Source organism: Sugiyamaella lignohabitans, chromosome B, assembly GCF_001640025.1.
Source record: "Sugiyamaella lignohabitans strain CBS 10342 chromosome B, complete sequence".
Taxonomy (NCBI): Eukaryota; Fungi; Ascomycota; class Dipodascomycetes; order Dipodascales; family Trichomonascaceae; genus Sugiyamaella; species Sugiyamaella lignohabitans.
This window is the reverse complement of record NC_031674.1, coordinates 4,816,381-4,844,205: the sequence shown is the minus strand read 5'-3', so window position 1 is coordinate 4,844,205 and position 27,825 is coordinate 4,816,381. Positions and strand designations below refer to the sequence as shown.

The 27,825-nt window shown below is 41.8% G+C and overlaps 11 protein-coding genes across 11 annotated transcripts; 6 read left to right on the top strand and 5 right to left on the bottom strand.

Annotated features, from left to right (window-relative positions):
* Window positions 1-148: 148 nt before the first annotated feature.
* SAC1 (phosphatidylinositol-3-phosphatase SAC1) lies at window positions 149-2,005 on the top strand (the record flags this gene model as incomplete). The annotated part of the gene is made up of 1 exon (XM_018880706.1): window positions 149-2,005. The coding sequence occupies one exon, from the start codon at window positions 149-151 to the stop codon at window positions 2,003-2,005; it is 1,857 nt and encodes a 618-aa protein (XP_018738499.1).
* Window positions 2,006-2,228: 223 nt separating this feature from the next.
* On the bottom strand, window positions 2,229-2,999 carry ALG5 (dolichyl-phosphate beta-glucosyltransferase; the record flags this gene model as incomplete). The annotated part of the gene is made up of 1 exon (XM_018880705.1): window positions 2,229-2,999. The coding sequence occupies one exon, from the start codon at window positions 2,997-2,999 to the stop codon at window positions 2,229-2,231; it is 771 nt and encodes a 256-aa protein (XP_018738498.1).
* Window positions 3,000-5,185: 2,186 nt separating this feature from the next.
* On the top strand, window positions 5,186-7,558 carry AWJ20_3671 (uncharacterized protein; the record flags this gene model as incomplete). Its single annotated transcript, XM_018880704.1, has 1 exon — window positions 5,186-7,558. One exon carries the CDS (start codon window positions 5,186-5,188, stop codon window positions 7,556-7,558), a length of 2,373 nt encoding a protein of 790 aa, XP_018738497.1.
* Window positions 7,559-9,187: 1,629 nt separating this feature from the next.
* TRP3 (bifunctional anthranilate synthase/indole-3-glycerol-phosphate synthase) lies at window positions 9,188-10,660 on the top strand (the record flags this gene model as incomplete). Its single annotated transcript, XM_018880703.1, has 1 exon — window positions 9,188-10,660. One exon carries the CDS (start codon window positions 9,188-9,190, stop codon window positions 10,658-10,660), a length of 1,473 nt encoding a protein of 490 aa, XP_018738496.1.
* Window positions 10,661-12,162: 1,502 nt separating this feature from the next.
* Window positions 12,163-14,703, bottom strand: STO1 (Sto1p; the record flags this gene model as incomplete). Its single annotated transcript, XM_018880701.1, has 1 exon — window positions 12,163-14,703. One exon carries the CDS (start codon window positions 14,701-14,703, stop codon window positions 12,163-12,165), a length of 2,541 nt encoding a protein of 846 aa, XP_018738495.1.
* Window positions 14,704-14,796: 93 nt separating this feature from the next.
* AWJ20_3668 (uncharacterized protein) lies at window positions 14,797-15,171 on the top strand (the record flags this gene model as incomplete). The annotated part of the gene is made up of 1 exon (XM_018880700.1): window positions 14,797-15,171. One exon carries the CDS (start codon window positions 14,797-14,799, stop codon window positions 15,169-15,171), a length of 375 nt encoding a protein of 124 aa, XP_018738494.1.
* A 189-nt stretch (window positions 15,172-15,360) lies between these two features.
* RFC1 (replication factor C subunit 1) lies at window positions 15,361-18,096 on the bottom strand (the record flags this gene model as incomplete). The annotated part of the gene is made up of 2 exons (XM_018880699.1): window positions 15,361-17,992; window positions 18,056-18,096. The coding sequence occupies 2 exons, from the start codon at window positions 18,094-18,096 to the stop codon at window positions 15,361-15,363; spliced, it is 2,673 nt and encodes an 890-aa protein (XP_018738493.1).
* A 567-nt stretch (window positions 18,097-18,663) lies between these two features.
* On the top strand, window positions 18,664-20,427 carry RUD3 (Rud3p; the record flags this gene model as incomplete). Its single annotated transcript, XM_018880698.1, has 1 exon — window positions 18,664-20,427. The coding sequence occupies one exon, from the start codon at window positions 18,664-18,666 to the stop codon at window positions 20,425-20,427; it is 1,764 nt and encodes a 587-aa protein (XP_018738492.1).
* A 713-nt stretch (window positions 20,428-21,140) lies between these two features.
* On the bottom strand, window positions 21,141-22,952 carry AWJ20_3665 (uncharacterized protein; the record flags this gene model as incomplete). The annotated part of the gene is made up of 1 exon (XM_018880697.1): window positions 21,141-22,952. The coding sequence occupies one exon, from the start codon at window positions 22,950-22,952 to the stop codon at window positions 21,141-21,143; it is 1,812 nt and encodes a 603-aa protein (XP_018738491.1).
* Window positions 22,953-26,051: 3,099 nt separating this feature from the next.
* clc1 (clathrin light chain) lies at window positions 26,052-26,309 on the bottom strand (the record flags this gene model as incomplete). Its single annotated transcript, XM_018880696.1, has 1 exon — window positions 26,052-26,309. The coding sequence occupies one exon, from the start codon at window positions 26,307-26,309 to the stop codon at window positions 26,052-26,054; it is 258 nt and encodes an 85-aa protein (XP_018738490.1).
* A 268-nt stretch (window positions 26,310-26,577) lies between these two features.
* Window positions 26,578-27,798, top strand: RTT103 (Rtt103p; the record flags this gene model as incomplete). Its single annotated transcript, XM_018880695.1, has 2 exons — window positions 26,578-26,725; window positions 26,819-27,798. 2 exons carry the CDS (start codon window positions 26,578-26,580, stop codon window positions 27,796-27,798), a joined length of 1,128 nt encoding a protein of 375 aa, XP_018738489.1.
* Window positions 27,799-27,825: the final 27 nt, after the last annotated feature.

The window sequence follows — 27,825 nt, the reverse complement described above, 5'->3', positions numbered from 1 at the left end:
ACAGACTTTATATATGACCCTTGAACTGTATTTATTGACGTGAACTGTTCTCAGTCCATAGCCGCGCGCATCTTCGGTAGATGCAGTGGTGGCTTAGATGCAAGACGGGCCGAGATGTTAATCAAGACAACACCTCTTGGTAAGAAGGATGGCAGCTCCCTTGTATTATTCGCAGACGGATCGCGAATATCAGTTCGTCCAAGATGGCGGTGATGGTTTGACCCTCTCAATTGGAAGACCAGATGGGGAAATTCGCTTGGGAAGAAATGAAAAGACCTCATTCGCGAATGCTGGCGACAGCCAGCGAATTGGCGGTATATTGGGTATCATAAGACTAAGATTGACAAAGTACATTGTCGTGATCAAGGAATGGGCCGAAATAGGCCAAATCCTCGGACACCCTATTTATCGGGCTCTTAAATATGACTTTCTTCCACTTCGTGAGTGGCGTGTCAAGGACGACAGTGAAAAACAGTATCTTAGTTTACTGAGAGATCATTTGGACAATGCATCGTTGTTTTTCTCTTATGGCTTCGACTTGACTAATTCATTTCAAAGGAAGGATGACAAGGCTTTGCCAATTAATTCGGTCTCATTGCAATCGTTAGACGATCGGTTTTTCTGGAACAAGTACCTTAGTGAAGATCTATTGGATGAAGCTAAGAGCAATAACCAGGTCAGTCAGTTCATTCAGCCTGTAATTTATGGTGTTATAAGTATCCATGATACGTCCATTGTTGGTCAAGCGGCAACATTCGGCGTAATCTCTAGAAGAAGTAGATTTAGAGCTGGTACTAGATATTTCCGCCGAGGCATTGATGACGAAGGAAACGTGGCCAACTACAATGAAACCGAACAGATTCTTATCATTAAAGATAGATTGTACTCGTTTGTTCAAACCCGTGGAAGTGTACCTGCCTATTGGGCCGAGATTAATAATGTTCAATACAAGCCACAATTAAGGATTGGTGGCATTGCTGTTAACTCAGCCAAGCGCCATTTTGATGAGCAAATCGCTTTATATGGCCCGAATTATCTAGTCAACTTAGTGAATCAGAAGGGTTACGAGAAACCAGTCAAAGATGTGTATGAGAACGTTGTGCGGAATCTCAACGATGAAAAGAACGTGAAATACGTATACTTTGATTTCCACCATGAATGTAGTAAGATGAGATGGTATCGAGTTAATCTTCTTATCGAACAGCTTGAAACCTTAGGATTGGATTCCCAGAAGTGGTTTTCCGCTAAGCTCGGCGGTGGTTCTCAAACGGTAATTGACAGGCAGACATCTGTTGTTCGCACCAACTGTATGGATTGTTTGGATCGTACAAATGTGGTTCAAAGCCAACTTGCCAAGTGGATTCTTCAGAGACAATTACAGGATGCTGGAATCCTTGAACCTGGGGTGTCATGGGAAACCGACAAGGCATTCTTGTTTGTTTTCCGGAATACCTGGGCTGATAATGCAGATGGTGTCTCTTGCGCCTATTCAGGCACAGGAGCTTTAAAGACGGACTTTACTCGTCTAGGTAGACGTACCAAGAGAGGAGCGCTTAGTGATTTGCGCAATTCACTTGTTCGATACTATAAGAACAATTTTACTGATGGACCCCGCCAAGATGGGTTTGACCTATTTTTAGGTAACCACTTGCCACATGAGACTTTGGTCCCACCTTTTTTCGACTCTCGTCCATTGAGTATTCAGGCAGTGCCTTATACTATACTTGGCTCATTTATCCTGCTAGTTGCAAGTGTCTTATTTCCCAAAGAGGACAGCTCAGTTTATGTCAATCGAGCTCTTCTTTTGGTATGGCTCTCTATTTTTTTGTATTCACTTCGAGTCTTTATTAAACAAGGCATGCAGTTTGTAAACTGGCCAAAGCTCTGTGGCTTGACCTTTGTGAGCAAAGAAGAAGTTGTCAAGAAAGGTATTAGCAGTGGATGGAGAGTGGTAATCAGAGATGTTCCAAATGCTAGAGGTCTCGAGGAGGGTAAATTTGAGTAAAACGACTGATATGATAAATAGTAGATATTAAGTAGATATAGTAAACAGATTTAAATTTAGTTTCTGTTGGACTTTATAGCATCTAGTATGACATCGCATGTGTTTGAACGAGGTGGCCGACGGTATATAAGTCGAGTCATAGTCGCCGTCCACTTCATTCGGCAAAAAAAAAAAAAAATCTATGCAATATATTCAGTCTATAATGTATTATATGGCACTCTATCTATCTGTCCTTCTTATTGTCAATGGTAACTTTATGAGCCTGGTAGATTCCCAAGAGGTAGGCAAATCTCATGATGACTAGATCGATGGCCATTTTTATGCTGTCCCTGGCGAGTTCAATCTTAGATCCTTCAACCTCATGCCATGAAATAGGAACCTCATATATAGGAATGTTCTTTTTCATGGCCAAGATGAGTACTTCAACATCAAATATCCATCCTTCAGTATGCATAAAGGGAAAGATCAGTTTTAACGCGTCTCTGGTGAACAGCTTGAATCCACATTGGGTGTCACCAATAGTTCGAATGCCAAAAACATAGAGTAAAGTGTGTAGTCCATACATAAGGAAATTGCGGATAAACGACCTCTTAACCACAGCATCTGTATTTACCATATGAGCGCGGGATCCTATAGCAACTCCTAGTTTATCATCTTTAATCTTGACCAGCAGTTTTTTGATATCGCTAAAGTTGGAAGCTCCATCAGCATCAGCATAAATTGCATATTTACCTGAAACGTATTTCATGCCATGGGTAACAGCTCCTCCCTTTCCTCTATTTTTTTCTAGCTTGGTGACTTTTAAGCTCAAAGGGGGAAGCTTGTGGTCCATAGCCCATTTCAATGCGAATTGATCAGTACCGTCTTTTGATCCGTCATCTACCAGCAAGATTTCCCAAGAGTTTCCAAACTCTTCGTTCAAAACTGGGACACATTCGTCAAGCATGAGCCCTAGTCGGCCAGTTTCATTATAACAGGGAACAACCACGCTCATTTCCAACTGGGGCTCGTCATCTAGAGTTGGTAGAGTCAACAATTCTTTTGAAATTTGCCCATCTTGGGTAACACCTGAAAAGCGCTTTTCACGTTGTGTACTTTGGCGTGGGGCATGAGATAGCGAAAGTACTATTAAATAAAATGCCTAGCTGGTTAGTTCTCCCCTGACTGGAACCACGGAGGTTATTTTTCAAATTACTGGTGACTCGCCAGATAATGCGAAATATGAGTAGAAATCAGCCAGTTTAGATTCCAAATTACTGATCATACATACCAGTCCTAGCGACAATACCACCGCGGCCACTATTATTATTAAACTCATTTATGGCTGATGATGTCTGTTTGACCAGATCAAGGTTTCTATTTTCAGGGTCACCAATGCTATCGTGTTTCGTCGAGCCGTTTCTACGGTGCTTAAATAGGAAGATATTTCAGCAGATCATTAGATGTTCCACGACCCCTGCCTGACTACTGTGCAGACTCAATAAACATGCACAACCGGTGCTGGTTTAAATGGATTCCGTATAAATGGATTCAACAGGGTAAACTGTCAATATGACAGCGGTACAAACCAAACACTCGCAGTAACAGGCGATATCTGCACTCGTTATTTTAATATGTAGAATAAAACAAGTCTCCAGGAACCAACCTTTGGCTCTTGTCATTATATGTTGGAGCAGACAACGAGGTCATGTCAAGTTCCTGAAACCAGTAGCAGTTCATATAGAAACCCAGCAAAACAAGGCAGATCAGTCCTCGAGGAATGGGTATAGATTGGTTCAAGTTGGGTGTCAAATCCATGAAGTTATGAGAGTGCAACTTCTTATACCGGATAATACTGCAGTAGTTCTCCAGTTCCAGCTTTATTGGACTTGGGAGTTCTCATTGTGAAATGCATAATATAATAGCGTATCAGGTTCCGGGATTAGCAAGAAATAATGAACCTTTTAATAGAATTGGGATCGGGAAACATGGTATATAGTTGTGATTAACAACACGGGCAACATGTAGTAATATAGTTGTGATCAACAACACTGGATTGATGTTCAAAGTCCTTATCGCTAAGCAAATTATATGAGCTAGTCAGCTACATCGTTCTTACTAAGTGTTTATCGTCTATTAATTGCCTTTCAGAGCTTCAGAAAAACCAAAAAAAAATCAAACGTTTCAATACTCGTCAACACCTCGTGTTGATGGCTGTCGTGATAATCTACATTCTTAGCGACAAAATCGATCCATTAACCAATTTATACCATTACGATATACATCATCGGAAGATCGTACCTATCTTGGAGAATTGCTTGCTAAGTCTTATCAGCATCCTAAATTACATTTTTTTTACTTATAAACTTTCCCTCAAGCAATTGCCTCAATTCTATAGTGTCCGGTAGTAGCTCTCGAGAGTCGAATTTGGAATGTCATAGCTGGTAAGGTGAATTTTCGACTTTTTTATAGTGTTCGTCTTCGTGCTCTAAATCTTTATATTCTATAATTTATTTTTGCTGCAATAACAAACCGCCCAGCTATGCAACAAGAATTTATTATCCGCCTGTATGCTATAACCTCCCAAGAGGCTGGTCGCGGTAAACTCGGCGCGCTCCAGTCACGCGGCTGGGTGTACGCGAATAAAACACGATCTTATACATACTATAATATATTTCGTGTGTCCGAGCTTTTCTGTTATCACACATAAACTTGAATTGGATCCATACACTCTTTTATTTCTTTCATTTCATTCAACAGTTTTTCTTGACTCTTTGTTTATTCAATATTGAATTCGATCTTTACTTCGGTCACATTATTCATTGGACACCCCTTAAATTAATGCTCACAATAGATAGTTTTGGTGCCGATAATTTATAGAGGATCACGAATAGCAATATTTGCAACAAATTATAGTGGCGTCGTGGTTCTTCAGACCACTGCCTTTCTTGATTCTGTTTTCTACTTCTGTCTTTTATTGTTAGTTATAAGCACGAAGATTGTCATTTAGAACGCGAACACTTTTCTAGCAGGCTAAAAGAAAGAACAAATTCATTATGGATAATTTACAGGATATGGCATCTCGCCCCATGCGAGGTAAGTAAAGTAGGATTTGGTTCTATATGATAAGCATCGCTTGATAGTTGTTACGAGGCTATGAGGAGTCGTGGATTAGGACTAACTCCCCATATAGTGAAAATAATGTACACTTTCGATAAGACTCACTCTATAATGTGTTTGGCTAGACTGCCAAATGTAGTGAGCGTTCCCGTGGCTTATGGGGATGATAATTCGCCACTAGGAGTGATAGATTTGGGTACCTGTTTACAAGCAGTTAATGAATGTTCACCTGAGCTAATAGCTGGAACCTCGTGTAAAGATTACGCCGTATACTCAGTGGATTTCACAGAACCCGACCAACCATTAGTAGGTCATGGCATGTTATCATGGGTCACTTTACAAAGATTATCGCAAAATTCAGCTCCAGTTTGGTTGGCAGGAAAAGTTACAAACAACATTCTTCCCTTGTATGCGGCAAAAGAAACTCTCGAGGTTCACCTCCGATTGTTTCCCTTGCAAGATACAAACCAAGACGACTACTTAGCATCAATAAGGGTATACGAATCTTTAGCTAAAAATCTTCCCAGCGATTTCAACCACCCTGCGTGGGCTAGATTTGTCAGTTCAAACGCAGGCATACTAAATCTCGACGAAAATAGAAATGCCCAACCAACTTCGAACCAAATGCAGAATCTGAATCGAAGTAAAAGTCAAATCCTAACACAGACTCAAGGCGAGACACAGAATCAGCATTCGCGTCAGATACATGTACAGAACTCGAACCAATCACAACCTCAGAGTTTACAACATCAGGCAAATCAACATAATCAGAACCAGAACAATCACTCGATGGCTAAGAGGAGTTATAGTCTGCGGGAGGTGAATGCCAATACGGACAAGTTGCACGAAGCGGCTCGTCGCAATTCGACAAGTTCGAGACCCGCTAGTGTTACTCCCTCATCACCAATACTACAAGCACCGAAACGCTACAAGTCGCTAGCAAACGATTCTGCCCCTCATCCATACTATCCTGCATCTTCACCACCCCCAACTACTTCGAACACTTATGGAAGCCACAATCAACACCGACACATACGTGCTTCGAGCCCTATTCGAACATCGGATAACCACAGCAATTCCAACTCAAATGTTATCTCAACACAGAAGGGTCTGATTCGCCTCAGCTCTATTGACTTATCATCGGCATTCAACGATAGTATCAAGAGTACAAATACCTCAAATTCAACAGCCCCACCTGCACCAGCTACAAGTTCATCATCAAGTAGCACTACCAGAGCCAGAGGTAGAAGACGTCGAGCAAAAGATGACGACGGATCGGGTGTTGATGTTGTTGTTCAGTGTGATAATTGTGGTACTACCAAAACGCCCACATGGAGACGAGTTAAGACCGGGGATAAAGATCGAAACTTGTGCAACCCTTGTGGATTATGGTATCAAACCAAGAAGACAATGAGACCAGAAAGCTTGTGGCACAATGCTGCCAAGAACTCCAAGAAAAAGGCGGGCGCAAATAATGGAGATAATGCCAACAACGATTCCAGTAATGGCAACGGAAATACCGTGACAAGTAGTTTGTCTGCCACAGCTCGTGGCCCTGTGGGACCCTCGACGGCTCCTAACTCATCCTCTGCGAATGCAGTTACTCCTGTACCCAATACGAAGCCTAGCTCAAGTTCGTCAATACCAGCGACGTCATTGACAAATAACGCTAGTCGACTTGATCCCTCATCAACTTCACCAGCGGATGGTGCTTCTATTTCTAGAAGCTCAACACCATCATCAGCTACGCCAAACGTGGAAACCACTGGTGGGGATACCATCGACTATACGGGAAATGGCCCCTCCCCTGATCCCGTTTCTAAGCCCGCCAAAGAATTGACGACAAACCTGTCCCAACCTCTGCATTTGCCTTCACAGAACACTGCTTCCATGCTTCCTCCTCTTAAAGCTGCTAATAGCGAAGCTGTTGATGATGAGTCTGACAAGGAGAACAGACGCCCGACATCTGATCAGAGTACTAATCCTCATGGTCACGAGCCTGATACAGCTGATATTGATTCACTGTTCGAAACTCCAAAAAAGAATCGGATCCGCTCTGACATTCCGATGGGTTCGATTACTCCTACTTCCAAATGGATTGCTAAACTGATTCAGCCTCGTTCAGACGATGATGATGTTTTCAAGGCATTTTTGGACTCACCCTCTAAACGTGCTCTTGGTGGCGTCAGCAGCTCCAATGGAAACCGCCAAGATCAATTAAGCTCAGTGGTTTCCGATATGACTTTCGATGGTTCTATGGATAACTCCAGCATTCCTTCAGAACCACTTATGATGCCTTCGTCACCACCAACCTCGTTCTTCTATTTGTATGATGAAACCACTTCCCATTGGCCCACTAAGCAATGGGGCCATGACACGGGGACAGCACATGTAACACCATCAGAATTCGATGAAGATGATGCTGGTGCTCCTACCGTTAAATCGTTACAGTGAGGCTTAGTATGTCTTCCGTGACCCTTTGCCAAGCATCACTTATTATTGCATTTAATATTCTTGTACTATACGAGTTGTTTCATTCGATTTTGCATGTTTTATGACCTTATTTATCTGTTTACATTTATATATATTAATCCGAATTTTATAAATATTAAGACAATATCTGCATTTCAATATTTCTGTAAAGTCACTTAATCATCGAACAAGTCACGTGAGTAATTTGATATTTGGGCTGTAGCCACAAGCTTCCTGTAGTTCACAACGATCGGTGAAACAAACACAATGGACTTGACTGAGCTCAAACGGTTAAATGCTCTAGGCCAAATCAGCACCCTTGTAGGAGAGGAAATATTGACCTCTACCACCGATGAGGACAAAGTCAAACAATTAAGTCAGCTGGCGGCATCGTTTGTAGAAACTGATCAACTATGTCACAGTCTAAAGCTTGGCAGTATTAAGAAAATTCTGGTTGTCAACGAGTCATCCGAAAAGGAGGGTTCACCAGCAGAGGTAGTATCGGCTTCAATGCAGTCTAAAATTCAAGGTCGGGATGGTTCTGCCTTGCTTACCACTGCTATTAGTGATTCTACAGAAGGTGCTTTTGTCGCGTCAGGCGTTCTCAAGCAGGTTGTCACCAAAATCATTGACTAGCCATTTCGCAGGCGGATACTAGTCTGGCTCTCTATTTAGCTTACGAGAGGAACAAAAAATATCATTTATTTTGTTATCAATATTACTCTTGCTCTATGAGCATCTCTTAAATAAATTTAGATGATTTAGCCTACCGTTCAGCTAAATGAATATCTGTGGGTACTTATGAATGGCTGAAATTAAGCCGTTGACGTTCTGTGGGTCTTAGTAAATGTTAGTAGTGCTTTAATTCAGCTGCTGAACCGAGTAGACTTTATAAGTCTGAATTCTTTTACAGTTCTGCGACGTTTGATCTCTCATTTATCGGTAAAGGCAGAACTTGGTTTCCAAAGTATAGCATGTTAAAACTTACCAATATTGGTACCGAAATCAATTGAGTTTTCCCATCGAATGGTTTGGTCATCAGTCACTTGTCCAATAATCTCGTAATATTTACCAGCTTCAAAATTGGTTCCCTATACTATGTTAGTAAAATATCCTATTACAAAGTTACATTTTTCAAATTATCCTTCAAGATCTGGATGGGATTATAAATTGATCAGCTTTCCTGTGGAACTAGTCAAACTTACAACACTGAGGGTCACATTCACCTCTCCGCCAGCTTCTAGCACTGCGTGGTCTCCATGAAGAGTCTTTATCTTTCCAAGAATTTTCACATGTTTTCCTTTATAATCTTTTAATAGCGAAGCATCCACTCGTGGAGTCACACCTAGTTGTAGACTTTTACCATCCATTTTTATACTTGATATTATATTGTTCACAAAGCTCTCTTCGCGTTCGAGACGCGATTCTAATATAACCTAACTGTGCGGCACTGGTTAGCTTGCGCCGCAGCTATATCTTAAGCATGAAACTTTCTGACTGATTGCCGATCTCATCATCATCTGTAGGATTGAGTCAACATTGAAACAGTCATATATATTTGTGACCATATCTTTGGAGCATTAATTACTGATCATAATATAGTAGTTGAAAATGACTGCTAGTAGCTTATCTCAGAATGTTGTCATGATTGACAATTATGATTCTTTTACATGGAATCTATACGAATATCTATGCCGTGAAGGTGCTAATGTCCAGGTATTCAGAAATGACAAGATCACAGTAGAAGAGATTGCAGCACTAAATCCTGATCGCATACTCATATCACCAGGCCCTGGTCATCCTCTCACAGATGCAGGTATTTCATGTGATGCTATCAAGTACTTCGCTGGTAAAATTCCAGTGATTGGCGTGTGTATGGGTCAGCAGTGTATGGTCACAGTTTTCGGAGGGGAGGTTAAGTTCGCAGGAGAAATTGTACATGGAAAAACTTCAACCATTACTCACGATTCAAAGGGCATTTTTGAAGGTGCCTCGCAACACATCGCTGTTACTAGATACCATTCTCTGGCAGGAAATCCTACTTCAATTCCCGAATGTTTAGATGTGTCTGCCACATCAGACACCGGTATTATAATGGGTGTTCGTCATAAGGAATACACTGTTGAAGGAGTTCAATTTCATCCTGAATCAATTCTTACCGAGGAAGGACGAAAGATGGTTAGAAACTTTTTGACTATTAGTGGAGGTACCTGGAAAGAGCACCAAGCGAATGTGGCAAAAGCTGCTAACAACTCTGTGTCCTCTAATGCATCACAAGCCAATGGTTCTATCTTGAACAGAATTTTTGAGCAACGGAAGAAAGATGTTGAGGAAGCTAAAAAGGTCCCTGGACGTTCGTTTAAGGAATTAGAAAAGTCCTTAAAGCTCGGACTAGCACCCACACTTATTGATTTTGCGGATCGGTTGTCCCATCAAGATATGTCCGTTATGGCTGAAATTAAACGTGCTTCACCATCGAAGGGCCCAATAGGATTAAGCGTCCATGCCCCCACCCAGGCTCGCATCTATGCCGAGGCAGGTGCTGCAACTATATCTGTTCTAACAGAACCGCATTGGTTTTTGGGATCATTGGAAGATCTCCGTCTTGCTAGATTAGCGGTAGATTCTTTACCAAATAGGCCAGCAATTTTACGCAAAGAGTTTATTTTCGATGAATACCAAATCTTGGAAGCCCGATTAGCAGGGGCCGATACTGTATTACTAATTGTGAAGATGCTGGATGACTCAACTCTAGAGAGACTCTACAAATATTCTAAGTCCTTAGGAATGGAACCTTTAGTAGAAGTAGCATCTGCTGAAGAGTTGACTAGAGCTAATGCCATAGGCTCCAAGGTCATTGGTGTTAACAATAGAGATTTGCATTCCTTCAATGTTGACCTTAATACGACATCGTCCTTAGTTTCCAATGTACCAGATGGTGTTATCCTTGCGGCTCTCAGCGGAATAACCTCAAACGCCGAGGTCTCGAAGTATGCTAAAGATGGTGTCCGTGCCGTCCTTGTTGGTGAAGCTTTAATGAAAGCGGACGATCCATCGTATTTCTTGAAATCTCTACTAGCATAGAAGCATCCGAGTTTATTAGCTTCCATTTCTTCTAGAAAAGGAAAACCTAGGGTGGGATATGTAAGGAAATTTCCAGCCCTCGTATAGTAAATGCATGGAAGGTCCGGTTTTTTTCTATTATAGCTCATTTAGGCTTTGCCGCTTTATGTAAAGTTATCTAAAGATTGAAAAGAAATGAATGAGATAATAGATTCTGCAACTATACGATGGCACCTTCAGAAAATAGGGTTTTGATGTAAATTGGCTATTATTTGATCCTGCTGCCCCCACAAACTCAAAAACTTGTGCCCACTATTGCGAAGTTCGGGTCGCCAACAAGTATAAATAGTTTTCCTTGGTATTTCAGATAATGATAATGGTCCAGTTTTCTTGGAGACTTATAATAGCAACTGGCTCAACAAGACGGAAATGTCAGACAGTAGTAGTAATTCTGGGGACTTCAATTTATCCCCTTTAGGAACGAGGCCATTGGGGCCAAACTTATACAAGAGACGAACTCCAAGCCTTGTCTCATATAAGAGCAATTGCTCTGGCCATGGCAGCTGTTTCGCAAACTATGGATCGGCATGTGTAAACTGTATAACTGATCAGAAATCCAAAGATCTGACTCAGCGCGATGAATGTCATCAGACTGTGATACCTCTCTACGCTAGGGCCCAAGCTGACTCCACGACGGCCTACACAATTGGGAAGAGACTCTTTGAAAAACCTGAAAGGTCATCTTATTTCATCCCGGAGGTTGTCATAGCCACGCCTAAAGTAGATTCAGGAACTTCAGATGGACCAGATTGTTACTTGAAAAGATCGGAGGGCAGCGATTCGCCCGAAGAGAGTGCTGGGGACTTGGGAGATATAAATACTGATCTCAATTTCTATTTCGAGACTGATAGTTTGTCAAACGTTATTGAGCATGCAACTACTGAGGTAATTATCAATAACTCAAAGCTGATGTCCGACATGATCTCGGCTAAAGCTAAAGCTAAAGCAAGTCTACCATGTGAAGATGGTGGGGTTGGAACAGAGGTCACTTCTAATTCACATGAATTTGAACCAAAGCCTCTTCGACGGTCCCAAAAGCTTATGTTGGGCAGCCGATTGAAGTCGTTCCGGTCAATATCAAAAATTGATGGCACGCTAGAGACAGGATTGTTATCTCCTAAGACGGCGACGGCAGTGAAATCAATTAATGACAGTATGTCTCATGAGGCCGAGAAGCTTTCTTTAAATCAACCCGGGATTGTTAAAATCGAAAGGCCAAAGCCCGAGAATCTGAAATCATTAGCTCCTTTCGAACGTACACATTTTATTCGTACCAGCAACCGTTTTAGTAGTCGCATGAGGAACTTAGCTAGAAAAATATCAATGACCGAGTCTTGATTTCGGAGCCAATAACTCGACTTCACCGCATGTAATGTCTTAACGAATTATTTATAAACGCATTTTTAATATACCAATAGCAGTTGACTAAAGAGAATTTAAGTTGCTAGGTTCTCATATGCAACTTAGTCTTTATCCATCGGCTCCGGCTCTTCTGGCGGCCTATTGTCGTTAGACTTAGCCATATCAGGTTCGAGTTCCTTCCCGTCAGCTAATGTTTGATCTTCGCCATTAATTTCTACGACGGAAGACGTGGAAGCCAAATCACTTTTGCTGCTCAACTCCGCTAGCTCGTCCAAAGCAGGGAAGAGATCTTCCAAAAATTTATCAACCGTGCCCGTTTGAGTTCTAGCTTTAGTAAACAGTTTGGGATACTTTCTAAATAAGGATTTTGCAACACCTCTATACCACCAGGTTGCCCATTGTGATGATTCATCACTATCATCACTATTTTGATCTAATAGTAACCCTAGCTTACTTATAATCCTCGAGGTCTTTTGAATAGCAACATCATCCGAAGAATCGTACTTGTCCATAACCCAGGAAAATTGCTCCCATCCATCACAGCTTACTATGGGAGCCAGGCCCTCGTTACCTTGCAATAAATAGTCAGTAACTGACGAATCAGTTAATACATTTGCCTCGACAAAATGTCTCATAACCCACTTGCCAACATGAGGAAGATCCGTCCAATATGAAACAATGCTTTTAATAGCAGTAAGCTCGTCTTCAGAAGATGTGATAAAGCCCTTCAAAACCTCAGCAGTCTGAGAAACCCAGTTTTTGGAATGGCTTAGAGATCGATTTCCAAGGTAGCATATAGTTGTAACTAAGATATCGATTAAAGTGCGATCAAGCTCTGTTGCATGTTCCCCGACACTCTCACCGAGAGCCTTTTCCCGCAACACGTTAATCGCATTTTGGATTTCGTCGGATTTTTTTGATCGTAATGCAGCAACTAATTGACGAACCTCAGTCTCGTACTTGCTGTCGGCTTCATAATATTTGAAAATAGGTTCACTAGGAATTAGTCTTAATAATGGCTTGAATTCCTCTGGTAGTGTATCTCGAAGTCTTTCCGGATAGCTTAGTCGTAGCTCCTTTTCAATGAGCTGCCGAATAAATACTTGCTTGGGATGGTTCTCTGTCAGTTTGAGATCAGCCTCCCACTCTTTCCATTTCCAAGTAAAACTAAAATTACTCAAATGTACGCCAAACCAATCAAGGAATCTAAATACTAGCTCAACATCTAGTGATTCCAAATTTTTATATATAAACCGAATTGCCCTTCCAAACACAGGGGCAATTGCTTGAGGGGCCATTACACATGCCTCGATAAGAATAGTATAATAATAAGCAGGTGCGTGGCTTTGGTAAGGTAAATTAAAAATGTGCTGTAAAACGGCTTCCAGGGCCACGTCTTCGACTTTCCAGGTTGATTTCTCTTCACCACTCTCCCGAACCTTTTCAAGGCGGTCGAAAGATATACCCGGTTCTGTGAAACACCCGTCAGCAAAAAATAGATCAAGAGTAATCAACTGTCGAGTGACTTCCTTTCTGTTAAAATCCATAGCTGTAATAATATCGGTGGCAATGTCTCTAAGAATGACACCCTCTAAACTATTGGGGGGCGGTACTGTTTCGAAGACTGACGGCAAGTAAGCTTGAAAATAGATTCTGGGGTATGGGAATCGTGGTTGGAAGGACTTGAATGTGTCTAGTGTTGGCAGGTGAACCGCCGCAAAAAGATGTTTCTTTACAGATTTAGCCTGCTGGTCGTCTTCACTCTCAGTAGGCTGATTGAGAGATTCTTTAACAATTGACCCAATATCAAGTAAATTGGATGTTTTCCATTGATCAGAATATTCACTATGTATGTTCTCCAGCGCATGCTTGACTAAACGCACAAACTCTTGGGCTACATAAGGTGCATCAATAGTGGATGTTCCGTTTGAAAAAGGTACTATCAGGTTCATTGCCTGGAAAGATCCTATCTGAAATCGCTCCGTTGAGGTCTTTAAGATCTCATTAGCGTAGGGGATATTCAATGGGTCAGCAGCAACGTAAAATGGAAGTGCAAGTAATACAGCCACATACAATTCCTCGGCAACTAGGGACTTTTTACTTCCCTTGTCCGAATTAATTGCCTCGTTCTGTAGGTCGCATGCTATGCTAAGAAGGGCACTCAGAATCTCGGTGACCCCATCACCCTCAATTATAGGAGCAAGGGAAGCAATAAAGCGAATGAGGAGTTTTACTTTATTGAGTTCACCTCCATTGAGGGCTTTCTGGATTTCACTCTGAGCCAATTCTATCACAACTTGCCCGAGAATCTCGCTTTCTGCGTTCGCGATTTGAACTGCACCAGACAATAGTGGGATCTTATGTGGTTGTTCATTTACGACAGCCAGAATTGTATTGAGCACACCATTGCGCGTATCGGTATCGCAAGCACCCAAATCTTTTCCTAATTTCTGAATTTCCTCGGAGATTTTAAATTTGGATGGTTCTCCAATTTCAACAATTGCTCTCCTCAATTGAATGAGTTTCTGAATGTGTGGAGGGGCCCGTCGACCTCTCTGGAAATCACTTTCATCATCATCCCTTCTCCTCTTATTCCCTCCCGGGCTTGGTCTTGAATCGTACGAAGAATACTTATTATACATCGCTGTTTCTTGGAGAATATGATGTGAAGAAAAGTATTTAGGAACTTAAAACAAACAAATATTATAACCTAACCCACAATCGATTATAAGGGTATGTATAAAAGGACCAGCAGCCCGGAGAAGTCTAGATTGGTAGCCATGAGTGCTCTTGATGATGTTTTCGATAGCCTTCGACATGTAATAGAAGCAGATACTAATTGTGTCATTGCAAATTTGGAGTTAATGGAAAGAGTGAATATTAACTCGTCAAACAAGTATAGAGGCTTGGTAGAAGATGCCAAAGTATTGGATGCTAATAGAGAAACTATTTCAAGTATTGATGCTGAAATCCAAGGCTACGTGGAAAGTGTGAACCAAACCGTTAAGCAAGTGGATGAGCTAGAGGCCATAGTAAAGGAACTTGACGAGTGGTCTAGAGAGCTTTCAGTGAAGTGTAGGAGATATGGACGTAAGCCAATCAAACCATAAGGCGATGAGTTGCACGCAATAGTAACGAACTTCTTGCAGGATCTGGGGAGCTTTATTAAGGGCTAGAAGATATGGACGAAAAAGCCTGGTTTTCCACAAGTTTTCCTCTTATTGTATTGTAAAACTCTTGTTCCAATAATTTATTTATTTGTTTAATAATAATATGCAGTATAGCTGTCAATTAAAATGCTATTTTTTGGCGCGAGATTTTGCTGGTGCCTTTGTAGAAGCCTTAGACTTTCCTTTAGCTGCTTTACCCTTAGATTTAGGGATGTTAATATACTTATTCTTGGCTAACTCCTCACTATCATCAAGGGGCTTTTCATCTTCTTCTGGAGCTTCGATGTCTTCTTCGATCACATCCTCAAAATCAGGCTTTTCTAGCTTGGGGATAACTCTAGCTTCAGCAGCAGTCATACCAGCTGACTTCATATATGGCATCGGATGATCCATAGCATTGTACTTCCTAGTGAAACCGGATTTAACTGTTGTTGGCAAAGCCTTTGCTTTTGGTTCACTGCTTAAGGGCCCCACGCCAAGTTCCATAATAACATCCCAGTCTTCCTTTGTGAGATAATATTCATCAAGAGTAGCAATGACATCAGCTATACCGTCTGCTCCAGATTCTTGTAGCGGCTGAATTAATTTATAGGTCAAAAACGGTAAATATTGCATTCTCATTTCCAATTTGTCTCCCCATAGTTTTAGTCTGGCGTGAGATTGAAGTTCTTGAAGGAGTCGATTGTACTTCCCTGCCTTTGAGTTGTTACCAAGAAACCCAGCGAAATTAAACCGTCCAGTCGCTTGCCCTGCAGCAAAATAGCTTGGTCGCACACAAGACAAGGCACCATGTAGTGGCATCAGGGACCATTGTTGTTGCGATCCATGAATCATTCTGTCAACAAGATCACCATCCGAGATAGACTCTGCTGCTTCAGCGATAAGGGCCAGAGCTCCACCAGGAGTACTTTGAGACTTAGACGGAACAGAGTTGAGGTAGTTCTCTTGAACCATCAGTGGGGCAAAGTCATGGTCATTGAAGTACAACTCAATTTTATCATTTAGAGATATGTTGTTGCTGGGTGCAAATGTGGCTGCACTGAGGAATTTTCCCACAATATCAAATGGTTTCAAGACAACACGTTTCTCCCATTGCTTGGAAATGGTCTTACTTGTATCATAGTCCATGTTCTTATTGGTGGTGGAGTATGTCGACAAAAGATTGATTATTTGTCGGATATCAGATCTGGTCGATTCAACCAGCTGTCTAACAACACCCTCGTCTAACTTCAAACCTTCACGGGCAGCAATTGCAAGAATTCGAGGAGCAATTGCACTGGCGTCAGGTCTTCGAAATGCGATGTCGTAAGTGACTTTGTCAAAGGGTCTCATCTTAGGCAATGACCGCTCATTGCAAATAAGAATGATTGGAATATTAGTTGTTCTGCAGAGGGCGGCCATAGCACCAACACCACCTCGATCACCTGCAGACATACCATCTACTTCATCCATGATGAGACAAACTTCCTTCTTAGATTTATTCGTAACTTCACCTCGTCTGGCAAACGTGCCCAGTAGAGAAGTATTACCAAGGGTCCGGCTTACTTGATTTTGTAACAAAGATTTCGATCGGGTATCTGAGGCATTATTTTCAATGACATCAAAACCTTGCAGCTGAGCAACCAAATGCGCGGTAGTTGTTTTGCCAATTCCAGGTGGGCCATGAAGAATTGCCGCTCTAAAAGTGTTGGGATCCATGAAATTTCCTTTAAAGTTGTTTTGAGCATTTCTTCTCCAGTTCTGCAGCCATTTCGCCAGCTTATCAATAGCCGCTTTGTTTCCACAGATCTGATTCAAATTGTTCGGGGCATATTTTGAGGTCCAGAGCTTTTCATCTTCAGTCATGACACTAGACGATTCAGCCTGAAGTGGCTGAGTAAGAGGCTTGGCTTCTTTGTGGTTAGCCAAGCCACTGTTTGTTCTATTCGCAGCTCGTGCTGAAGAGCTATCCTTTTGTGCCATTTCTGCACTCATTCGTTCAACTTCCTTCTCGATTTTCAGCTTCTCTTGTCTCTTTTTCTCCATAGCCTTTTGAGCTGCTTCTCCTGATCCGCCGTTGGCTGGCATTTTTGCCAGTAATTCCAAAAATCCCTGCTCATCGATGGCTTTGATTTTCAAATCTATGATTTTTTGAATCTTTTTAGGGCCTGCTTCGGCTCCCAAAACAACACATGAAGTGTTACGGGACGGCGCAGTTGTAACCTTTCCACCATATTTTTTAACCAAATCTTGACCCTGCTCACGTGAAAGATTTGGCATGATTCCTGTGAATACGAAAGTGAGTCCTGCAAGACAATTGTCTGCTGCTTCAGCGATTTCAGGTAGCTCACCAGAAGATTGAGGAGCTTGCGCCTTCTTGGCATAGAAATTGACTTTTTGAGTACTGTCGACTTCGGGCAAAATAGCATCTGGTATTTGTGCCAAAATTTCGTTGGCGGATAGCGTGAAGCCCGCGTTTTTCTGTTCCACAGCTGGTTGAGCTGGGCTCGATGACTTTTTGGAAGCTTTTCTGGGGGATTTCGTCTCAGGCCGTGATCCCTCCTGCTTTGCTGGCTGAGAAGGTAACTTTGGTTTGGATTCCTTTTGGCTTAAAAGCTCCAGGATCTCAGTATCATCGTCATCATCATCAATTGTTATGTAATCCTCTTTCTTAGTCCTAGACCTTCTGCCCCTGCTGCCTGCGAAATATTCGGAGACATTCACATCTTCCAGTTCCTCCGTCTTTTGAGCTGCGGTCTTTCGTTTTGTTTTAGGTGGCTCTCTACAGCTAGTTAGTACCCTCAACCTTCTAATGGTCAAACATTATGGTGGAATGGTCACATACACAACAGCTATCTCATCATCATCGTCGTCTTCCTCAATCATCTTTCGTCTGGCTCTTTTCTTCTCGGGAGAACTTGCTGTCGACTTCTGAGACTCGTTAGTTCCATTCAGCTCGACTAGTTGCCAATGCTAGAAAATTCAACGGTTTTGAGAATTTGTATACTTACCTTTTCAGATGCAGTCCTTCTGGCGAAGAAAGGATGGACTTCTCCAGCCATTACTGTGGTATTGGGTGCTAGAAGATATAATTTCAGACAATGACGGGGATCGCGCTAAAACGCGTTCCTTGGAAGGCTGACAGTTAATTACTGGTCATGTGATCGGTAGAACTGGCTGCTCGAAGTAAGGCTGTGCTGGACACGCATCTACTGAGACTAGATCTGTATCAATATTCCTTAAGCTTTTTGAAGAGAAAGTCATCCGTTAATTACGTAGGAATTTGTTATCCACCAGGCGCTAATCGCAGCTATTAAGTTTGACACAAAGCTGACATATAATTATTCTGGACGACAAAAAGCCCCCTCCATTGGTAACGAATTGAAGAGGCTTGTTTGTGGGTCTGGACACGATCACTGAGAAGTCTACATTAGCATATAACCATTGGGCTCAATGGGCAAAAAATCAAAGAAAAATAGTGGAGGGGCAGGCGTGGCAGGAAAGCAAAATGCTGTGAAGGAAGGTGCTAAAGCAGCCAATTCAGAGAATAGTTCGGAACCAACACCAACACACTCCGGCAAAGTGGGCAATGTTTTGACAACATCAGCAGAAAGTACGCATTCCAACGGCAAGGTGAATGGTAGTAGTGAAGTTCTTCTTGAGAATGAGAAAAATGCTGAGGAGAGCGATTTACCTCCATCCAATGAATTTCAACTTACTAAATCCCAATCACAAGACACCAGTACCGAAGCAAGCACCACTGAGAACCACGTCGCGGAGAAGGCCATCTTAAGTAATGGAATTAATCTATCAGGCTCTTCAGCTGAAATTGGAAATTATGATTCACTAACTGAAGCTCAAACTAGAGTGGATAGCTCCGATAAGGCGGGGCCAGATGTAACCTCTCTTGAAACTAAACTCCTGGAAAGAAATAATGAAATTTCGAGTCTTCAAAAAACCGTCAATGAAAGTAATTTGGAGCTACGAAAACTTAAATCTCTACTTCAAGAAAAAGATGCTGAAATCCTGGATCTAACTTCGAAAGTCTCCTCTGATGAATCCTCACAGGACTTTGTCAAGCTAAAGGAAGAATTGTTAGAAGCCAATGCCGCCAAGGAAAATGCAGAAGAACAATATGAATCGTTGCTAGAGAAAATTTCTCAAATCAAGTCGACATTAGGAGCACGTCTTAAATCTGATGCTGAAGAGCTATCGGCGTATCAAGCTCAAGTCGAGGAACTCCAGCGTGAAAAGAGAGAACTTTCAAGTTCCATTCAGACATTACAGCAAGAGGCCATAGCTGCAAACAAAGAGAGTGATCATTTATCACATGAACTCTCTCAACTCAGAAACGAATTTCAGTCTAAAATGCAAGAGTGGTCAAATGAACGAGAGACCCTTGTTAAAGAAAAGCGTCTGGAGCATGAAAAGTCGGAAAAGTTCGAGTCTATGGTACGGGATTTGGAAGTCGCCATAGCAGACGACCATTCACTAAGGGAAAATGCCAACTCTCGTATCTCCGGACTGGAAGAACAAATAACTACACAAACAAACTATGCTGAAAGATACAGAACGGAAAGAGATGAACTAAAAGCACAACTACAGTCAGTGCAGAAACAATTAGAATCTAGAGCCCTTGAATATTCAGAAAAACTGGCTGTTTTAGAATCACAAAATCAACATACACAAGCAAAATTTGACTCTGCAACTTTAGAGCTAACGTCTGCGAAAACACATATCAGCAATCTCGAAGCCAGCAATAAAAGGCTCTCCGTTTTGGAAAGTGAGGTTAAAGAAAAAGGATTGTTAATAGGCAAACTTCGTCATGAAGCTGTCATCTTAAACGAACACTTGACTAAAGCGCTACGTATGATCAAAAAAGATTCTGAAGGCGAGACTGTTGACAAACTTTTGGTTAGCAATCTTTTGCTATCTTTCTTATCATTTCAAAGAGGAGATGCCAAGAAGTTTGAGGTTTTACAGCTGATTGCGAATTTCTTAGGCTGGGACGAAGATCAAAAAGCACAAGCAGGCCTAACGAGATTGCAAGGGTCTGTGAACAATACTGCGTCCCCCAGAAGATCTCAATCATCAAATAGTCTCCCACCGCTTGCAGAAGATGGCTCATCTGCAGGCAGGTTTATGGGACTATTTGCAGAATTTTTGGAGAGAGAATCCACGAAACGAAGCAGTACCGATCAGCAAAATCAATCTTGAATACCGCAATAGTATATACATGTAAGCAAAGCTATCTATAGCCGTTTTTAGCATTAAAATTATTCTTGACATGAGAAACGGAGTTGAACTCGAATTCCAGCCCTAAGTCCATATTTTGCTTCAATTGCCGACCCAATACATGTGGTTGCGGCGATATCGTAGTAGTGGCAGAACCTCAAATAACGTTTCTAATGCACGGTACCTATTTTCCAGCCCCACGGAAATATTGCAGTTTTCTATCATTCATGTATAATTTTTCCAAAGCGATCCATTCCGCATACTGGAGGATAAAGTTGGCGATAAATTACTTTAAATACCTAAAGAGGGAATGACGAACAGATCGACTGATATCTTACCAACTAGGTTTAAATTAAAATGCAGCTTTACTGTTTTCAAAACTGACCACCTACTTAAGTAAATGTAGCCGTCCCCTCGGCGGTGCCTACTATATGAAAAGATATCGCTTTTAGCTTTGGGGAATAACCTTTATCACTCGCCCTCTTTTATGGCAAGGCTGAAATGGCAGTACACCAAGCTCTGCACCCTGGGTGGCTGTTTTAATGCTTAAATAGTCGAACTTAAATCAAAAGTAAAAGACCGTGTTGGGGCAAGCCGACGTCACTTCAGCTCGAATATGGCATGGATTTCCTTATATACAGATTAAAAATAAATAATGTCATTAAATAAATAATAAATATACAAGCAGGTGGGATCTAAAAAAAGATCACCGGACTTACTGAGTTAGTTACAGCATTCAGATCTGATCTTCTTGTTGCACGTGTGTAGAGTGACCCTCTTCTTCGTTCCCAGAATGTTGTTAAAAACGTTGTAACTGTGTGAACTGCTGGCTTCCTGAGTGTGAGTCTAATTTGGTCAAGTCTGTCAAGAATATCAAACTGATCTGCAGGGCTATCCGCAAGAATGCCCATCTGCCATAGTGGCCAAATTAATATCGAGTTAATACCATTTGATGGTGAAATTTGTTGGAGGTGATATGATGCTTGGGAAAGTATAGCTAGCACCTCAGCGCTGAGCTCCGCTCCTAACTGTCTGCTGTCCAATCTGGTGTAGCAATATAATGACAAACAATGTTTCAAAACCATTGTAGCATTGTAAGCATCAGCAGTCATATTGAGTGGGGAAACAGTCCAAAGATCTAAGAACAAAAAGATATCCATTCTGTTGTTGAGCATACTTTGCGTCCAAAGACTATCGTTTGGGATGTTGAATGGACCTGCACTAGCAGAAGTTGGTCCTACAAAAGTAGTTGCAGTGCAGGCTAATGTTGAAATTGTGGAGACTATCCTATAGAGGGAACTGACAACACTACTGAATGAAGTATTGTCGATACCTCTCAGCAAGATATTTGAACTCTGATATTTCTCGTCGCCTGTCTGAGCTAACAATGGACCAGCTGGTGATAAGATTGAAGATACAGCATCATGATATTCCATGAGGTTCATTAATTCATGTACTTCAGGACCAGTTTTATCCATGCTGAACACTCCTCTAATAGCTCCAGAAATATGATTTTGCCATGAGGTGAAATTGCCCTCCATTGCCTCTAATGTAGCCAGTAACAGTGATGTAGATAAATCATCTTGATCAAAATAACCATTACGACTGGCCAGCTTTTCTCTGAGATCCTTGATTGCGGCTACTTTATACTGAACGGCGACTTCGCTATAGTCCATCTCCGTGGTAGACGTTGTGGCAATATTAGCTGCCGAAACTGCACATATGGCATACTTCACGGAGTCACTAGTAAATGGAATCATGATATCCCGGTAAACATTGATAGCCGAGGTTTCTAATGGCGAAAGTTGCTCTGCGACAGTGGTCGAGAAATGAGTTAATAACCGATTTTCCATACTCTCCATTGCGGTAAGTTCTGTAACATTTGTAGGAACGGGTAAAAGAGTCTGCGTCTGAGGGTGAAAAGAGTCGTGAGAATGAACTGAAGAATAAGAGAATTGAGTTGGAAATGACTCTTCTGTGAATGGATTTGGATAATAGTTGCTTTGAGGAATGAAAGGACTCGGGCTCATTGTTGGAGGACTCTCCAATTTGACACTGTTAAGGCTTGCATCTGATAATGGTCCACTAGCGGAGATTCTTGGTGATGTTTCTAATTTCAGGACATGCTGATAGGATGACGAAATGCCTGGTACAAGTTCAGCAGCAGCCTCACTTTCAGAGAGTAGCTCAATTTGCAGCACAGGGTAGCCATTGCTATTATCAGAAACGTTTTCAGGGATTGGAGATGGTGAAAATTCTTGATTGTGCTCCAGAGGATGTTCTTCAATGCTCTTTGATCTTTCTTTTTCTCCGGGCCATTTGAGTCTTATACCATACCCTTCACAACTGATTTTCATTCGAAGACAATTTTGACACTCTGGCTTACCTTCATCACACTTATATCCACGCTTTCGGCACGTCCAGCATCCTGTTCTATGTCTATGAACCTTCTTCTTTTCCTTTCCAGATGTCTCTGTATTTGGTCTTACAGCACACATAACAGACATCACGGAAATTGACTTATTGTTGAGTTAATAGTGACGTTAAACTAGTAAATTATTTGTTGACTTGTAAACTTTCCTTTCCTAAGAGAATAGATTGAATCTTTATATATTGAACGCTAAGAAAAAGTACATATATCAAAGCTTCGATTTATTTATAATTGTGGAGTGCGTTTCCGGGAAAAAAAGCAATTTTATGGTCTATGCGTAGCATTCATGCACAGATTAGGTCTGGCCATGTCGCAGTCGGAAGTATATCCCGCATACAGTTCCGTGCTTCATATTTTCTTTTAGTTTTTGCACGGCCCTGCAGCAATCGACAATAAGAAAAAAAAACAAGGTTAGCCACTGGAACCGGGGAAGCGAGACATAGCAAATAAACATCAAGATTTGAGACCTCAAAATACGTTATGCTTGGTTATTCATTAGTTATCGTTTATATTATAGAAGTCAAATCTGAAAGACGGGCACATTTGGGGGGAAAGGCGCATTTTTACAATCGCTATAGATACAACAGTTTTCTATGAAAAGCAAAATTCCCGCGGTAATACCGACGGCCACCGGAGACCCAGATCCCTTTCAGGCGTCCAGGGAAAAAATGGTCTGATTTCTCTCGGTTCAAATTAGTTGTTGAGTCGCGTTCCGGTTCTGTCTTCTTTTTTCCCGGCAGAAGGTGGGCGTAGACTCTGATGCAGTTTAGTCACATGTCGCCAAGTAAAGCGAATACGCGGCTGTATATAGGGCCACCGGAGGCCCAGCCCCGTGCATGAAATTTGTGCATCAAGGGCGATTAACGTAACATGTCAATGCCGTATCCGGATGAATTAGGTCTAAGCCCAGATTTTAGTACGTGTAACAGTTCACCAGACATAGTAGTACGCATTTAGTCTACCAACTACGTCATCGTGATTTTTAAGCCAGGGGCACTAGTTGGCTAGCTTTTTTTCCTCGGAAGTGACTAGATGGGCTTATAATATGGATACGGTTGATGAAAATACAAAAATATATTTCGTAGTTAGCGAAACGAAAAATACTTTTAGCCTAATATTACGATTTTCACCTCAATAAAGAGACTTCAAAAAATTTTTAATACGTTATAAGTTTGTGACATCTGATTATTTTTCGTGAAGTCGTCCAGTTGAATGGCAGTGCCAGCAAACAGACTGGGGTTTTCCGGAGAAGCGATAGCAAGCAATCATACGCAAATAGAGGCTTTGATAGTATAATGTGACACTTACCAACAGCCAACAAGCGAGCTCTGCCCCTCTCTGATCCTATGACGAGATCACCCAAAAAGTCTTGGCGCTAGTCGAAAGAGCACTCTGGAACAGCCCGGAAAAAAAAAGATGGGGTGCATGAAAATATCTGTAAGATGCCCACCGTTCGTGTTTTTCTGCGATGCGATCAGTCCCTACATAGATGTGCATCGGGCGATGCAGGATCTCAGCTACGGATGCACCCGATGTCTGTTCGGAGATACTTTCCGCCTTCTCGGGTTAGGGTGTAGATGGGACAGGGAATCCGCAAGGTACAGACCTAAGGTGAACAAGAAGCCGAAAGATAGCTAATCGTATGATATTTAGAATCTGCAAATAAATTTTGTAAATAGATTCGGGATCGGAAGGAAAAATTTTTGAAACATTTCTAAACAGCTTGGATTTTGGAGTGATAATCAATATCCAAATGGATAAAATGAATTTAAACGGGACTAGGATAATCTCGGCCTCATTTTCTTCCTTGAATACAGACCCTGCATTAGAATGGAATAAAAATCCTTAGGCTAAATGCCACATGTTCTCTATACTAATGACTTGAATACTAAGCCCTGCCCAACTAAGTCTTTAATACCTGTTAGTAGACTAACCCCAAAGCTTCAGAGAAATTTCATCACCATGCATCAGTATGTCAACTCTATCTTGCAGCGTTCATGCGGCAGTCCGATTAGTACTTGTTTAGTGCACGGCATTTACACTATTCGTTTTATCGTTAGCTATGGTTCGAATTTCGCACTTTCTACTAGAATAATGTTACATATCATGTTGAGAAATTTTTGTTTGTATGCTAAAAATGCCTTGGCAAGGCATTAATATTTCAACATGTTTTTATTTTTGGCTTGTGAGGGGTACAATTAGCCGGCCTATGGGCCGGATAATAGCTTCTTCAGGGATTTAGCCTACACCATGTACATTACCCCAACTATGGTATACAGTAGGCTAAGATTGTATTCTCCTGATACTATCTTTATCGACATCCTGAAACATCGCAGTCTCCCAATCCGAGCAGCTCTCAGCCAGGTAATTAATTCCAAGTGCCAGAATACATAGAACTTGACAGAATCTTAAATATATAGGGTTACAAATATACAAAAGCTAATAACCAGCGGCGCCTGGCGCGTCAGCATCACCCTTCAAAGAAAGGAGAATCTCCTTGAAACGAGTCTTATCCCGGCCCTTTGCTTTGGCACCCTGGTCAGAGGTGTCTACTAACTTGGCAATTCTGTCCCAAGCAGTACCGCCTGCAACATTCCCATCACGCTCTTCAATGAAGGCTTTAGCTTCAGCAGCAGTCTGCTGGATCGAGTCATCTTTCTTAGTGTTGTAATTTTCATAAAAGTCGTCTATCGCCTTTTCTGCCTTGGCTCTCGTTTCCTTCTTTTTGGATTCACTCAGTTCGTCTCTACGTTGAATTTCAAGCTCTTGACGGGCTTTCCATGCCCTGTAATTGGTTAGATTTGTGTTCTGTCACGGTAAAATACCCACACCGTACTTACTTTATCGGCTCAGAGTCCTCAAGAGAGAGCTTTTTCGCCTCAGCAGCTAGCTCATCTGGTTTTCCTGGAAGATATGGAGCTGCAGGTTCCGAAATAAGACCCGATTGGTTAAGCTCAGTATTCTAAAGAGTTAGATATTGGCCAATCATGCTTCAGAAGCGAGTATTTTTGACAGATACCCAATCTAACACCGTCTAACATGGAGCTGTCACTACCAGGGGCATTCTTACTACATCATATCTAGTGTAACGAAATGCAATTACTCAATCACAATTGTAACAAGCTTGCTAACGACCGAGTGACATATGCTGAAGAGAGCAGCTAGAGCTACAGATTTAGACAATTAGGCGACAACCACCTAGTATCAAGTACAAGCTGCCACAAATACTTACGGATTCCAAAGGAGGGAAAGAAGTTTCGAAGCCAATAACTGCTTCGTCAGCCCCAGGGCCATCGGTGGATGTGAATGCTTCAGCATCTTCACCTAGCACAGCCTTTTCTCGGGCAAGGAAATCATCGTTTTGAAACTCGCTAGGAGTCTCGGTAGACACTAAGCCTTCATCAATCTCTTCAAGTGACGGGAAATTGGACATTGTAACTCAATTCTTGTGTAAATATACCTCAGGCTGCGTTCGTAATCTTCGGTCTATTTATCTGTAAACAGCGGCAACAAGTTAACAACTTGGCATATGGCGGTCTGTTACCCGGATTTGCATATGTACTGTACAATTTATCAGTATTACATGTGTGTAGTTCATCGACGAACGCGAAACTCTTACACCGCGATACCCAACTACTCCGTAGTTGTTCTTCTCAATTGGCATATAAAGTTGGACAAGGGCACCTACAGTTCTTACGAATATGTCCTTTTCAGAAGATGTGTTATTAACCAAGCTGATGGCGGTTAACGAGACGCAAGAGTCTATCGTCAAGATATCTCAATGGATTCTGTTCCACAGAAGACATGCTGATCAGGCTGCCGTGGCTTGGTACAAATATCTAGCTCAAGGTATGTAACGTCAAGATATACTATCAACTAAACTAAAAGTAAAATGTCAATTGTTTGCATATTTGAAGTGTCATGTGTACTAACTCACTCTAGCACCTGAAAACCGTAAACTAGGTCTCTTTTACTTGGCAAATGAGGTTGTTCAACAATCTCGAGCCAAAAAAAAGGATGAATTCGTGAATGCATTTGCAAATGTCTTTCCAGATGCTATAGGTGAATCTTATAAACACCTCACGCCATCCACTCAAAATAAGCTTCGACGACTGGTGGACGTTCTGAAGCAGAGAAGCATATTCCCTCCTACAACTATACAAGCTATCGAAACCCGGTTATCATCTGGAGGTGGACCAACCAAAAAAATAGGAAATGGAATTTCAGGCAGCTCACTTGGGATTCCATCGATTCCAAGCCAGCTTACAACTCTATCCGCTTTGCAGAAAACGGAATCCGACTCATCCGTCAATGCTGACATAAATTTAAAGAAAGCATTAAACGACTATTCTAATATATTTGATGGAGAAACTCTCCCAGCGCCTCCTGTGTACAATTCACAACTATCACTGCTCATCACAAAACTAAACTCTGCCGAAGCATCGCTGAACAGTCTATTAACAACAAGGAGAGGGTTAGTTAATGAGCTCAGACGGTTGTTGGAAACAAATGAAAGAAACTTAAAAAATACTGAGAGCCAATTGAAGGACCTTGTTGAGAAAAATAAACATGCTTCAGAGACTAAACAAGAGCTCGCTGAGATATTGGTAGGGTCAACCGAAGAACAGGAATCTACAACTCCCGCCGACTCGCCTTCAGCTCCCAATGTTGAGGAACTTACGCCTCCTGCTACTGAGTCATTCACCCCTCCTGCAGTGTCATATGATGATGCCATCGACGATTCTGTGGCGCCAGCGTACAGTCCAAATAGCTCGGATGAAGAAGACGAGGACGACGATGAGCCCTCAGCTAAGAAGCAAAAAACTGCAATTGAAAATGAACCAGCCCCTACAATTGGTACCGATCTTGAGGGTTTAGACCCAGAGGTTGCTGCCTTCTTGTCCAACCTGGCCCCTTCATAAGGACATGTTCGTATTTATTTGTAGTAA